This window comes from Haematobia irritans, chromosome 2 (genome assembly GCF_050003625.1).
Source record: "Haematobia irritans isolate KBUSLIRL chromosome 2, ASM5000362v1, whole genome shotgun sequence".
Taxonomy (NCBI): domain Eukaryota; kingdom Metazoa; phylum Arthropoda; class Insecta; order Diptera; family Muscidae; genus Haematobia; species Haematobia irritans.
In genome coordinates, this window is record NC_134398.1 from 225,930,980 (window position 1) to 225,947,222 (window position 16,243).

Below are 16,243 nucleotides of genomic sequence, written 5' to 3' on the forward strand. Positions count from 1 at the left end.
AATTGAATGTGAACCACACCTAAACGCCAAGTTTTTTTCCGAATTTTATTTCACATTTCTCTATTTCAGACTTACTCAATTTGAACCATGGACGTCGTGAATGGACAGAATGGTTCCAAGAAATGGCAACAGTGTATGATCAATTTTCGAAGAAAATCATCTTCAGTGATGAGACACATTTTCACCTCAGTGGATTCGTCAATAAACAGAATTGCCGCATTTGGGGGAATGAGAATCCAAGAGTGATTGTCGAAAAACCAATGCACCCACAAAGAGTGACTGTTTGGTGCTGTTTATGGGCTGGCGGCATCATCCAAAATGAGGCCGGTCAAGCAGTTACTGTGGAAGATATGGATGTGGACGATATGTGATTTCAGCAGGACGGTGCCACTTGCCACACAGCTAACGAAACAATGGCTCTTTTGAGCAACAAATTCAATGGCCGTGTTAATTCACGTAATGTGGATGTCAATTGGCCGTCAAGATCATGTGATTTGACACCGTTGGACTTTTTTCTTTGGGGTTATTTGAAAGAAAAGGTGTACGTCGATAAGCCAGCAACAATTCAAGAGCTAAAGGATGAGATAATTCGGCACATTAACGGCATAGAACCTCCATTATGCCTCAGCGTCATCGAAAATTTGAACCATCGGATGAAGGTGTGCCACCGAGGTCGCGGCACCCATTTGGCCGATATTTTGTTCCATACATAATTGAGTAATACCAATATATCATAACAAAATAAAATTACAATAAGTTCCTAAATAGTTTGTGTTTTATTCAAAATCAACATCGGCCCTTGAAATTTAAACCACCCTCTAATTATGGACCGATATGGACCAATTTTTGCAAGGTTTTTAGAGTCATAGTCATAACTAACACCACGTCACAAATTTCAACCAGATCGGATGAAATTTTTTTCTCTAAGAGGCTTTGCAAGCCAAATCTGGAGTCAGTTTATATGGGGACTATACGTATGGGTGCGATCAATAACAACTAATTGTGCTAACTGTGAAGTCGATAGCTTGTTTCGTTCGAAAGTTTGCGTAATTTCCACAGCCGGACGGACATCGCAAGATCTACTCAGAATTTCACCACGACCCATAATATATTTGTACTTTATGGGTCTTAAATCAATATTTCGATGTGTTACCGTATGGTGAAGGTTATAAAAATTCGTTTAGTCGAAAATTCGTTTTTTAACGTTTATAACCCAAATTGTCAACATAAAACTAGCCTAGATTTTGTACAGTGTCTTAAGATGATAGTTGGTCCACATCATTTTTTTCAATATTCTCAAAAAGACAACTCACGATTAGCCACCAGCAAAGTAGACAATGAATATATTTTTATTGGTTGCAGAAGTGGTACATAATAGGCCCGAAATAATTAATATTACATAGGACGAAAGTCACACTCAAAAAAAAGTGAACTCTCTATTTCACTAAATCCAAATTAACTTTATTTTAGTTCATGGAATTATTATGTTTGGAGAAAGTTTCCTTTACTCTAATAATTTTTTCTGTACGTTAGTTAAATTAACTAAAACCGAGGAAAAAAATATACTCAAATGAAGCATAACGATTAACTAAATTCATGTCTTCCACAAAATAGTTCAGAATTTCTTTAAATTTGTAAATTTTACCAAAAATGCGTCCATCATGTAATTCGTATGTCACTAAAGATATTCTTGCAATTTTGAACTCCAAGTTTTTCCTTCAAACTACAAAATTCTCTTTAACAAGTGAAAAAACTTGAAGGAGTTCTATTTGCTGCTTGTAGTTCGAACGCTTCCACTTCGCCTCGCTTTCCATATAAAGATGCTGGAATCACTGACACATCAGCCCCAGTATCCACTAAAAATTGTTGCTTGGAAGACTGATCCCGTAACATGAGGCGACATATCTTCAGTTCTCCTTCGTCCGTCACCGAAGGCGAAGGAGATTCTAGTTTTCCGATTTATAAGAACAGGGAGACCGACACTTCGTGGCTTTATCACCAAATTTAAAGTGATACCAACCCTTCCACCCCTCATTTGTTTCACCATGGGACCGAGTCTTACTATCTCTATGTTTTCTGGATGTACTACGGTTACGTTGTGTTGTTCGCAGCTCGTCAAATTTTCGTATTATTTCATTAATTTGCCCTTCAAGGTTATCTAGTCTTGATACTGGGTCAGATTTACTTACTTGATTTATCGATGCATTTCCGAGATGGTCGTTTATTTTATCTGCCATGACCGATAGTTTATCCAAATTGTCAGTACTCACGGAAAGAACAGCTTTTATCGTTGCTGGCAACCGTTGGAACCATAAAGATCGTAGCATTTCTTCGGACACCTTTCCAGATGCTAATTGGCGCATGTCGCGCAGCATCGCTGAAGGTTTTCTATCGCCCAAATCCACATTTTCCATAAGCTTCTGCAGACGTTTTTCTTCTGAATCTTGAAACTCAGCCAGCAGAGCGTTTTTCAGGGAATTGTACAAATCTCGCTCTGGAGGATTCTCGATTATGTGGCTTACCGTATTAAGGATGTTGCTTTCTATAGAGCCAACCAGCGTATGGTATTTCGTGGAATCCTGAGAAATACCAGCGTTAATAAATTGACTCTCCATCTGGCTAAACCACAATTTTGGATTCGCCTTCCAAAACGGCGGAACTTTTACTGCAACACGTGAAATTGTTGAATTTTCCTCCATATTATCAGGTATTGTTCTCAAATACTCAGGGGTCACCAATGAAGGAAACAAATTTAGCTTTTCCTTTTTTTATTACAAAAATTATTTATTGAATATATCTAGTATGACAGAGGAATATTAATTAATTTGAAAAGATTTTTTTATTCTCAAAAGCAAAGCAAAGAAAACTAGATGAAAAAGTATTTTTAAATGTAAAGTATGAATAGTGCAAGTAGTATATATTCCCACAAACTTAATTATGTCTAATAATTTTTCTTGAATTTGTCGAAAAATATTTACTTATTTTTATGACATCGGCGTGATGCCAACGTTTGTAAAACTGTTTAGTTAAAATTTTCTACAAATATTCAACATTTTCTAAAATTAACCGAAATTTTTCTTCCTGGTGGGTTCACTGTTTTTTCAGTGCATGGTTTTAGTTCCTCAGATGTGGTGCTATGAGGAAAAAGTTAAAATTAAATTAACGAATTAGTTTGATTAAAGACTAAAACTTAATGAATCGTACCCCTGAAACCCTCCATATGCTCTCTTATAGATCATGCACTCCTTTGTGAGACCACTGTGTTTCGATGGTATTAGGGTATTAGCATCTCAAAGTGATGCTGATGTTACCAGTAATGGATGATGTTTGCTCACTTTCATGGGAAATGCAATTCTTAGCCATAAAAAAAAAACCGACCTCCTCATAGCAATGTGCCACAATAGGGACAGACAATGACACCAACATCATCTTCTTCTGCATAGGCCATCCCACCAACGACAGTAGGCAACATTTTACGGCAATGAAAATCCGAGTACCGTGCCATACGGCTCAACTGCCACTCGTCATGCTATTCCTGCTGAAGATCTATCACCAAGACTTAGGACAAATTTCTTTAGCTTGCCTGCTTGATTCTATAGACTATGTGGCCATTGGATTTGACCATCGTCGATTGCACTTGTCCGTCTTGTTTCTTTTGTATTTTGATTTTATGATTTGTTTGATTTCCTCATTTTCGAATTTAATTTTCTTTTAAAATTGCCGATCTTACAGCAGCTCATCGAAGCAAGCAATCCAAAATATCCAATATCCAATAGGTATTGAAATAGGTATGCTTATATCTCATAGGTGCGTGACATGCACTGAAAAAACAGTGAACCCACCAGGAAGAAAACTTTTGATTATTTTTAGAAAATTTTGATTTTTTTTAGGAATTTTTAACTAAACAGTATTACAAGCGCTGGCATCACGCCGATATCACAAAAATAAGTAAATAATTTTCGACAAATTCAAGAAAATTTATTAGACATAAATAATTTTTTTAATTTTTTAAAGAAAATTTTGTAGTATGAAGGAAAAAATTGGAGTTCAAAATTGCAAGAATGTCTTTAGTGATATACGAAGTTCATGATGGACGCTTTTGTAGTAAAATTTACAAATTTGAAGAAATTATGAACTATTTTGTGAGAAATACGAATTTAGTAAATCTATATCCTTAATGTGTGTATAATTTTTTTCCGTCTTTTAGTTAATTTAACTAACGTACGCAAAAAATTATTAGAGTAAATTAAACTTTCTCCAAATAAAATAAGTTCATGAACTAAAATATAGTTAAATTGGCTTTAGTGAAATAGTGAGTTCACTTTTTTTGAGTGTGGGCAGTGTGTAAAGTTTTAACTCTTGCATATGGAAATATTTTCCACATGTATTAATGTTAGGTCCTAAATATGTACGTTGTTTGCGAAAAAAGTAAGTCCTTATATACCTTAAAGGTGAGGGCTCCCAATGCACGTTATGTCCAATATATATTTGATTTCCTTTTTCAATGAAAACTTTTTCAAATCATATGAATCCTTTGCAAATATAATGTGACCTTTTTCACGCTATATGAAATATTTGTAAAATCGAATGAAAGTTTATTTGGAATGATTTGATTTAATATTTGCAAATAGTACATATACTCGTATATGGTCCGATTTTCATACAACACTCGTTGTACACGAATGTGCAAAAGGTTGCTATAAAGTAGAGATTATAGTCTCTTAAAGAGACAACGTTTCTCAAATGGTTTTAGTATTTGTTAAAAACAGATGAGCACAGCGACATCAATCTGATGAAGATCAAATATATGAACAGACACCTTTACCCACCTTAACTCAGAAAGTTAATCTGAGCCGATCATATTGTATAGGAATTTTCAGGCAGATCAAAATTACCACATAATGATTTAGGTATGAAAATACTCTCGATCGGTGAAAATACTACTAACTTCACATAGGGTATTTTGATCGTTTTTTCCAAATCGGAAAAACATATATATCTAAATCTGAACCGATTTCAACCAAAATGTACATAGATAGTAACTATGTTAATTCTACTCCCTGTGCATTTCAATTTCACGTAAATCAGAGTACACCTTTGGTCTCTGTTGCCATACGAGTGTAAATCGGGCGGAAGATATATATGGGGGCTACATCTATTTGTGAACCGATGTCCACCAAATTTAGCAGGCATAGTAACAATTCTAATAATTAATCTCTCTGTGCAAAATTTCACTTACATCGGATTAAACTCTGACTTCTATGATCATATAAGTGTAAATCGGGCGAAAAATTTATAGAGGAGATATATCTAAATCTGAACCGATTTCAACTAAAATTGGCATGCGTATTCAAAACACTAATTCCACTTCCTGTGCATATATTCACGTAAATCGGAGTAAAACTTTGGCCTCTGTGGTTATATGAGTGTAAATCGGGCGAATGAGATATATATGGGAACTATATCTAATTCGGAACCGATTGCAACCAAATTTGGCACAATTTATGACACTATCAGTTGTAGTTCTTGTGCAAAATTTAAAGCGAATCCGGGTGGAACCATATAAGTACATATCGGGCGATAGAAATATATGGGAGATATATTTAAATCTGAAACGTTGTCAATCAATTGGGTTCTATTCTGACCCAAACTAGATACTTGTGCTAAATTTAAAGTAGATTGGACCAAAACAGCGACCTATACTCAAAAAATCTTTATTCACAAAGCCAATTTAACTATATTTTAGTTCATATAATTATTATGTTTGAAGAAAGTTTCCTTTACTCTAATAATTAAAATAGCGGGAAAAAATTATACACAATTTAAGCACAAAGATTTACTAAATGTGATGCCAGCGCTTGTAATACTGTTTAGTTAAAATTTTCTAAAAATATTCAAAATTTTCTAAAATGAATCAAAAGTTTTATTTCTGGTGGATTCACTGTTTTTTCAGTGTAGACTTTGATTACAAAACTGTGTTCACAGACAGACGGACATGGTTAGATCACCACGGTTGCCACTCGTGGCAAAAATAATCGACCACAATATGTCGAAAATTTTACCATTAATCTATTAAAAAATTTGGTAGATTAGAATTTTTTGTTCAAATTTTTGTGGTTAGTATGAAAAAAATTTTTTTTTCTTCGAAAGAAATGCTTTATTATATTATCTTAGCTCTCCTACACACAAAGAATTTTTTTCTGATTCAATCACGAAATTAATTGATCCAATTAATTTTTTATTTGATATGTCTTCAATCACAGAAATGATAGTATCAATTAAAAAATTAATTGACAGTCAATTAAAAATTAATTGATCCAATTAAAAAATTAATTGATACTATTAATTTGTGTGATTGATTTTTATTTCAATTAAAAAAATTGTTGAATCAATTAAATTTTTAATTGAATATTTTTTAAAACTCAATTAAGATTTTAATTGGAAAAATTTTCGTGAAAATTTTTTCTGTGTACTAGTGGCAATTTTTTTTGGTGCATTAATATCCCTTGAATTTGAAATGTGTTGAATTTTAAATGAATTTTAACTTGCACCATCAAGGGAAAGTTATTACTTCTACATAAAAAGGAGAACTTACAATGGATAGTATGATCTAAGGTGAAAATTAAAATTTTTAAAGATATCGAATTTATATAAACTTTTTAAATTCTGTTTAATTTTAATAGGAAATTTTGTCAAAATTTTATTTATATAGAAAATTTTCTTTGAATTTTATTTCTACAAAAAATTTTATTTATATAGGAAATTTTGTCAAAATTTTATTTCCATAGAAAATTTTGTCAAAATTTTATTTCTATAGAAAATTTTGTCAAAATTTTATTTCTATAGAAATTTTTTTCAAAATTTTATTTCTATAGAAAATTTTGACAAAATTTTATTTCTATAGAAAAATTTGTCAAAATTTAAATTCTATAGAAAATTTAGTCAAAATTTTATTTCTCTAAAAATTTTTTTCAAAATTTTATTCTATAGTAAATTTTGTCAACATTTTATTTCTACAGAAAATTTTATTTCTATACACTCAAAAAAATTGAACTCTCTATTTCACTAAAGCCAATTTAACTTTATTATAGTTCATGGAATTATTATGTTTAGAGAAAGTTTTCTTTAATCTAATAATTTTTTGTGTACGTTAGTTAAATTAACTAAACCCGAGGAAAAAATATACTCAAATGAAGCATAAAAATTAACTAAATTTGTGTCTTCCACAAAATAGTTCAGAATTTCTTTAAATATGTAAATTTTACCAAAAATGCGTCCATCATGAACTTCGTATGTCACTAAAGACATTCTTTCAATTTTGAACTCCAAGTTTTTCCTTCAAACTACAAAATTTTCTTTAACAAGTGAAAAGACTTAGTTATGTCTAAAAATTTTCTTGAATTTGTCGAAAAATATGTACTTATTTTTACGACATCGTCGTGATGCCAACGTTTGTAATACTGTTTAGTTAAAATTTTCAACAAATATGAAAAATTTTCTAAAATTAACCGAAAATTTTCTTCTTGGTGGGTTCACTGTTTTTCAATGTAGAAAATTTTCTCAACATTTTATTTCTATGGAAAATTGAAGTACATCTTCAAGAATCCTACCAATCTACCAAACAGTAAAAAATTTACCATTTTTACAAAAATTCTGGCACCGTGCTCTACACTCTTAGAAAAATATGTTTTTCATATATTCCGATATAAACAAAATGTGTTTCGGACACAATTTTAAAACACAATATATTTAAGTGCAAACAAGGAATTTTCCTAAACTAACACTAAATGTTTGGGACATCTATGTTAATATGTTAGAATATATTATGTTTGGGGCATGAATGTTTCATAAAAATCATATGTGTGAATGCAAACATATATAAATTTACAAATTTCGACTAAACATACATATGTTGTGATATTTTATTCAAAGCGACAGAGAGAGTATAGAGAAAGAAATAGAGATGGAAACCGGGAGAGTTGACGGGAGAGTCCACGTGGCAAACAAATGTATGTTTCTGTTAAATAATGTTATGTTTCCTTGGGTTCGTGGGCGCTCCAAACTATGCTATATAAGTGTAACTTATAACGATAATTATCTACTGGTGACTATAATAGCTACGTAGTCCAGTGGGTAGTTTGTTGGCTTACAAACTGCATAGTCCTCGGTTCGATTCTCCGTGCAGGCGAAAGGTAAAATTTAAAAAAATTATAAAATGAATAATTTCTTCACCATTATTTGTATTACAGAAAAAGGTGCCAAGAACTAAAATATTTCGAGGAAGTGAAAATTACGAGTATGTTAGGCAATGAGCACAATCGTCTTTGGGAAAAATTCTTCCAAGCATATAATATTTTTGGGCTCAAACTGCTTCGAAACATATGATATGTTCACATAAAACAAACATATTAATGTTTCGGCAGCATCCAATAATATATGTGCTTCCTGCAAAATATGTTTGGAACGTATGTTAAAGAAGCGATTTTTTTTGAGGGTGTAGGGCCGACTTGATCATTATTGCCACCATGTGTCTATCTCAACCCCTTCGGGGTGTTGCAAACATAAGCACTAACTTATAATACTCTATTCCACAGTGTGGCCTAGGTTATAAAAATACTCGTCGATTTAAAATTTTATGTCCATGAGTTTAAGAAAATATTTAATTTATTTAACCATTGATTGTATAAATATTAGTAAAACTTATTATTACAAAACCATAAATTAAACACACCTTCCTCTTCTTTTTTTATTGATGATAGTACTTCTGAGTTGTTATTCGCAACTATGAAGTCCATGTGTGACAAATAGGTTGATCGTTGATAAACCTTATGAATCCTTCAATAATGACTTAGATCGATGTACGAGTTTGTAAATGTGTTCAAGTGATTTTTTTTTGTTTACCTATATGTCAGAATTAATGTTTTTACATTGACATTATGTACATTGTGATATTTATTACAATGTATAAAATGTTTACAAAGAGATTCCATTGCAGTGAGTCCTAGTCCGACACTTATTGCTGAAATAAATAAAAAATAAAAATTAATTAGCAAATACGATTTTTTTTATTTCAGCCTAAAATCATATGTTCACCATGTTGTGATGGAAAAATTGGGGATTTTTATTTTTGTAACCTGAGCGGAACAAAAGCTAATCTCATTGCCCAGTTCTGATTTGCTTGAAATTTGACATCCACAAAAAATGTACCGAATCTCTACCTGGCCGTGATCATAAGAGGTGAATTAATAGAAGTTGAAGTTGTTATTTAATTCATAATATACTCCCTTCTGAAACACTATTCAATAATTTGTATTAATATATTTCGCTATTTAAAATCCTCAAATGCATTCTCTATGTCTACAAATCAATTACTTAAATGTATTACGAATGACTTTGTTGGCATAAGCGAATCAATTCCAACAAAACGAGAAAAAAAGGGAAAGACCGAGCTCTTCTTCTTCTCCTACTGCTTATGGGGCATTTTGTTTAATGGTTTGTTGACATTTTACAAGGAATTCTTGGAATCTGTAAAAGTAAAGATTGGAGGGACAGCCGAAAGGCTGTTTGTTTTACATTTGTCGGCACCCAATCATTCACCGATAGGTGAGACATGCATTCCCACATAATTCATAAAAGAGAATGTGTTAAACTTTTATTGTAAAATGTTGTAAATTATTCTTATGATTTTGTTTTTTTTTTTTTTTTTTTTTTTTTTGGTTGGCTCTTGAATTTCTTGCGCTTTGATTTTATTAGCGTGGGACAATACCCAGAATAGGTAAATACTAGGTGTAAAGGGAGAAAAATAACCAAAAGATATTTTACATTTATGCTCAGATATGATTACAGTGATTTTATGAGAGGCCAACAATGGCAGGGAGAATATCAGTTCTTAGACTGCAAACTTACAATACCAACACTGGCTTACAAAGATGTTATTCGCAGTAATTTTGGATTTTATTTTGTGTTAAGGTGAGCATTAATTTCGAATATAGCCGCGAAAATCTAAAATAAATCTTTACACGCAGAATAAAATTATAACCTTTTTGCCACATTTTATTACTTTATTTCATTCATTATTTACTAAAATGTGAAATTAATACTGGCCTAACAATTTTTAACTGCAGTTAATGAAACTATACCCCCTCATTGAAGAAAAAATGAACTAAAAATAAGAAAATAAATCAGTGGAGCCAAATCATGAAAATTTTTTCTGCTTTAGTTCATGTTGAACATATTTGTACGGCCATTGTACTGTCTACCCCCAATTTTTTTATAGAAATAAAATTTTCTATAGAAATTAAATTTTGCCATTTTTAATAGAAATAAAATTTTGACAAAATTTTCTATAGAAATAAAATTGTGACAAAATTTTCTATTGAAATAAAATTTTGATAAAATTTTCTATAGAAATAAAATTTTCACAAAATTTTCTATAGAACTAAAATTTTGACAAAATTTTCTATAGAACTAAAATTTTGATAAAATTTTTTATAGAGATAAAATTTTCTATAGAAATAAAATTTTGATAAAATTTTCTATAGAAATAAAATTTTGTCAAAATTTTCTATAGAAATAAAATTTTGACAAAATTTTCTATAGAAATAAAATGTTGGCAAAATTTTCTATAGAAGTAAAATTTTGACAAAATTTTCTATAGAAATAAAATTTTTATCAAATAACATTCTGACAAAATTTTCTATTGAAATAAAATTTTTAAAAAATTTTCTCTTGAAATAAAATTTTTAAAAAATTTTCTATTGAAATAAAATTTTTATAAAATTTTCTATTGAAATAAAATTTTGAAAAAATTTTCAATAGAACAAAAAGAAAAAAATTCATGAAAATTTTAACCATTCTTATTACGTACGAAAACGTGCTTCTACTTTAGTTCATGTTGAACTTATTTGTACGGCCATTGAACTGTGTACTCTCAATTTTTTTATAGAAATAAAATTTCTATAGAAATAAAATTTTGACAAAATTTTCTATAGAAATAAAATTTTGACAAAATTTTCTATAGAAATAAAATTTTGACAAAATTTTCTATAGAAATAAAATTGTGACAAAATTTTCTATAGAAATAAAATTTTGATAAAATTTTCTATAGAAATAAAATTTTCACAAAATTTTCTATAGAAATAAAATTTTGACAACATTTTCTATAGAAATAAAATTTTGACAAAATTTTCTTTGGAAATAAATTTTCAAAAAATTTCTATAGAAATACAATTTTGACAAAAATTTCTATAGAATTAGTTTTTGACTATAGAAATAAAATTTTGAAAAAATTTTTATAGAAATAAAATTTTGAAAAAATTTTCTATAGAAATAAAATTTTGACAAAATTTTCTATAGAAATAACATTTTGATAAGATTTGCTATAGAAATAAAATTTTGACAAAATTTTCTATAGAAATAAAAATTTGGCAAAATTTTCTATAGAGATAAAATTTTGACAAAATTTTCTATAGAAATAAAATGTTGACAAAATTTTCTATAGATATAAAATTTTGACAAAATTTTCTATATAAATAAAATTTTCTATAAAAACTAATTTTTTCTATAGAAATAAAATTTTGACAAAATTTTCTATAGAACTACACATTTTGACAAAATTTTCTATAGAAATAAAATTTTAATAAAATTTTCTTCTTTTCTAAAATTTTTAAAGAAATTAAATTTTGACATTTTTTTTTAATAGAAATTAAATTTTGACAAAATTTTTTATAGAAATAAAATTTTGACGAAATTTTCTATAGAAATAAAATTTTGACAAAGTTTTCTATAGAAATAAAATTTTCAATAGAAATACAATTTTGACAATATTTTCTATAGAAATACAATTTTGACAATATTTTCTATAGAACTACACATTTTGACAAAATTTTTTATAGAAGTAAAATTTTGAAAAAATTTTCTAAGGAAATAAAATTTTGACAAAATTTTCTATAGAAATAACATTTTGACAACATTTTCTATAGAAATAACATTTTGGCAACATTTTCTATAGAAATAACATTTTGACAACATTTTCTATAGAGATAAAATAAAATAAAATTTTGATAAAATTTTATATAGAAATAAAATTTTGACAAAATTTTCTATGGAAATAACATAAAATTTTGCCAAATTTTCTATAGACATAAAATTTCGACAAAATTTCTTCTAAAGAAATAAAATGTTGACAAATAAAATTTAATAAAATTTTGACAACATTTTCTTTAAAAATAAAATTTTAACAAAATTTTTTATAAAAATAAAATTTTGATAAAATTTTCTATAGAAATAAAATTTTGACAAAATTTTCTATATAAATAAAATTTTCTATAAAAATAAATTTTTTCTATAGAAATAAAATTTTGACAAAATTTTCTATAGAAATAACATTTTGACAAAATTTTCTATAGAGATAAAATAAAATAAAATTTTGATAAAATTTTAGATAGAAATAAAATTTTGACAAAATTTTCTATGGAAATAACATAAAAATTTGACAATTTTTCTATGGGCATATAATTTCGACAAAATTTCTTCTAAAGAAATAAAATTTTGACAAAATTTTCTATAGAAATAAAATTTTGACAACATTTTCTATAAAAATAAAATTTTAACAAAATTTTTTATAAAAATAAAATTTTGACAAAATTTTCTATAGAAATAAAATTTTGACAAAATTTTCTATATAAATAAAATTTTCTATAAAAATAAATTTTTTTCTATAGAAATAAAATTTTGACAAAATTTTCTATAGAAATAAAATTTTGTCAAAATTCGAAAATAAATTTCACTACCAACCAAAAATTGATCAACAACTTTAAAAAAAGATTTTTTAAATTCGGTAGATTTCTGGTAGAATTATCTTCACATCGGATAAACATTATATCCTTCCATGGTAAATCGTTTCAAATTTTTGAATTGCAAATTGTGATCAAACGGAAGGTTTCCTCCACATCCGGATATAACAACCAGATGTAACCTACACTCACCTTCCTATATGCTTACCTGAAAAAATTGTTGACAATCGATTCTGTTGGGAAGACTACGACAATAACGAAAAAGAAAAGTTCGGGCTCTCCTCGACTATGTGTGAAAAAAGGGTAAATTCATCCCTGTAAAGATATCAAGAGTCGGTTATCCCACTTTAACGTCTAATACTGACCCAGACCATATATAAAAATATTAATCGTTAAAATACTACGCAAGAATACCCTCTATGTTTCTTCGAATTAAAACAATCGGATCGGTTATGTTAATCCGAGAAATCGGAAAAAAACAGTAGAAAGGTCCCTCCTTCCATACCAGATTTTGAAATATTAATCATCAAAATTCTCCACAAGATTACCCTCTGTATTCCTGGAAATTAAATCAATTAAATTAATCTGAGGGGAGAAGACTCTCTTGTCAATATAAAAAAATATGTATCCAGTTGCGGCCCCTTGACCACCAAATAAGCAATTTTCCAGCAAAATTTCAAACAAATTGGAGACCATGAAATGATTTTTCAAAATTCCATTCAATACTGTAGACTAGTGTAATTAATACCTTAAGGTAATTACACCAAATAACTTTGACGATGGTGACGATATGTTTAATGGTAATAATGATAAGAATCCATGTAAAGGAACAAACAACAATACATGCACAATATTTTTATTTTGGTTGGATGGATGAAGAAAAAAAAATGGGAAAATTGTTGAAGAGGTTGGTTATTCATTAGTTGTGATTTCTTTTCGATGTTCTCTCCCGAAACAAATTCCAGGAAATATCAATAAAATTTAAGTAAATATTAAAATAAAAATTTATAACAATGCAACTCCCATGCCCCCCTAAACAGACACACACACGCATACACACACTCATATCTATATGAAATATTTGGGATCATTAAAGGCCAACAAATTGACTCATTTAGCTGCTCACTAACTCAATGGTACGGATCTGGAATTGGGAAACCGAAAAATGCCAACTACAAATGGAATAACCATAGCACAAGTCACCAAGAAGAACTCCATGCATTCGACCATAAAGACAACAAAAAAAAACGCCAGCACATCAATGGACAACATCGAAATAATTTTTTTAACACCTTTTATTGCCCCTCCACCCAAAATCCATCGAAGGAGGACACACTTGCATTTTGTCGATGCATGATTGTCTGACTCCGGGTCTGACTATACAATGATGTGATATAAAAATTTACTGCCATGAACAGGCAATAGCACTCAGTCTGTCAACTTGGTCTTCATGGCCCATGACATGGTTTGCCTTGCTGGCCAGAATGTCATGGAAGTTATTGGTTGGACATCTGTATCTGCTTTTAATACCTCCACTAATTAAGTCAAATAAACGTTAAAATTAATAACAAATTAGTAACACACAATAAGCCAATCGGTATAGCCAAATGTTATGGAACTCCTTGTGACACAGTGGTGGAAATTGATATAGCGGCGAAATTACAAAAAAAAAAAATAAAAATTAATATTGCCATATTTTTTGTGACTGCCGATTTTTCCGTATAAAATTTTTAATTATTTTTCCAATTAGAAATATGTTTTTACTATTTTCATTCTACTTTAATTCAAAAATATTCAAAACTTTTTCTAATTGACTTTATATCTTAATTTGATTAAAAATTTAATATTATTTATTTTTTATTACGTTTATTTTTAATTTATTACGTTCAATCAACTTTCCAGTTGGAAATATTTTAGAGATAATTTTTCAGTTAACTTAATATGAAGATAGGAATTGAACACCCCATTCATATCATGAATGGGGTGTTTTAGAAATTCGTACATAAAAAGAAGAAACGCTTATACAGAAAAAAAATTTCCGTAGTTTAACTAACGCTAAATTTAACTTATTTTTATTGAAAAAAAATTATTTGCTAGTAGTTAAATTTTATTATTATTTGTCGAAATTTTCTACAGCTTAATGAAATCTTACTTTTGTTAAGTATGTCTCAAAAATTTTATGAACTAAACGTGGGTATAAAGTTCAATGACCGTACACAAAAGTTCAATATAAACTAAAGCAAACGAAGATTTTCGTACGATTCCCAAAAATAGTAAGAATGAACTACTGTATGTTATGGTTAAAATGGTGATGATTTGGCGCCAATGATTTTTTTCTTTACTTTTAGTTCATTTTTTCTTCTATGAGAGGATGTAATTTCTTGAACTGCAGTCGAAAAGTACAACAGGGCATTAAATTTTCCTGGTTTTAACAACGCTTTGTGGAAATCTCAAAATGTGGAGTAAAATTTAATTCAATTTCACTTTTTTTCGGTGCAGCTAAAAGTCATGGTCAGAGCATGAAGCCTACGGTGGCTAGACGGTTCATCCCATATAAATTTGTCTATTCAGCGGCAAACAATGATCCATTATAAAGTTATCCGAATGGTAATGCGATTAGTTGTACAATCTATCTTACAATCAAATATACATTTTATTAAAATTTTCTATATTAATTTTTATACCCTCCACCATAGGATGGGGGGTATATTAACGTTGTCATTCCGTTTGTAACACATCGAAATATTGCTCTAAGACCCCATAAAATATATATATTCTGGGTCGTAGTGAGTCGATCTAAGCATGTCCGTCCGTCCGTCCGTCTGTTGAAATCACGCTAACTTCCGAACGACAAAAGCTATCGACTTGATACTTGGCACAAGTAGTTGTTATTTATGTAGGTCGGATGGTATTGCACTTTTACGGGGCTATATAAACCGACGCTCAGATTTGGCTTGCGGAGCCTCTTGGAGGAGCAAAATTCATCAGATCCGGTTGAATTTTGTTATATTATTTTAGTATATGGTATCTCACAACCATGCAAAAATTGGTCCAAATCGGTCCATAATTATATGTAGCTCCCATATAAACCGATCCTCAGATTTGGGTTGCGGAGCCTCTAAGAGTAGCAAATTTCATCCGATCCGTCTGAAATTTGGTACATGGTGTTAGTATATGGTCTCTAACAACCATGCAAAAATTGTTCCCCTTTGGTCCATAATTATATATAGCCCCCATATAAACCGATCCCCTGATTTGGCTTGCGGAGCCTCTAAGAGAAGCAAATTTCATCCGATCCAGTTGAAATTTGGTATATGGTGTTACTATATGGTCTCTAACAACCATGCAAAAATTGGTTCACATCGTTTTTTTTTTGTTTTTTTGTCAAAATTTTATTACTATACAACATTTTGTCAAGATTTTATTTCTATAGAAAATTTTGTCAAAAT

At 29.4% G+C, this 16,243-nt stretch overlaps 1 protein-coding gene across 1 annotated transcript; it reads right to left on the reverse strand.

The window, feature by feature from the left end:
* Window positions 1-1,737: 1,737 nt before the first annotated feature.
* Window positions 1,738-3,505, reverse strand: LOC142225307 (uncharacterized). Its single transcript, XM_075295083.1, has 3 exons — window positions 3,413-3,505; window positions 2,063-2,762; window positions 1,738-1,946 (listed from the first exon to the last, which is right to left on the reverse strand). Exons 1-3 carry the CDS (start codon window positions 3,503-3,505, stop codon window positions 1,738-1,740), a joined length of 1,002 nt encoding a protein of 333 aa, XP_075151198.1.
* Window positions 3,506-16,243: the final 12,738 nt, after the last annotated feature.

What these genes read in the sequence shown, in the direction of transcription:
- LOC142225307 (XM_075295083.1), bottom strand. Translation starts at nt 3,505, where the DNA reads ATGGCACGGTACTCGGATTTTCATTGCCGTAAAATGTTGCCTACTGTC. An exon ending in AAGATGATGTTGGTGTCATT is followed by an intron (nt 2,763 to 3,412) that starts GTCTGTCCCTAT and finishes TAATAAAAAAAG; the next exon opens with GAAAAGCTAAATTTGTTTCC. An exon ending in ATCCAGAAAACATAGAGATA is followed by an intron (nt 1,947 to 2,062) that starts GTAAGACTCGGT and finishes TCGGAAAACTAG; the next exon opens with AATCTCCTTCGCCTTCGGTG.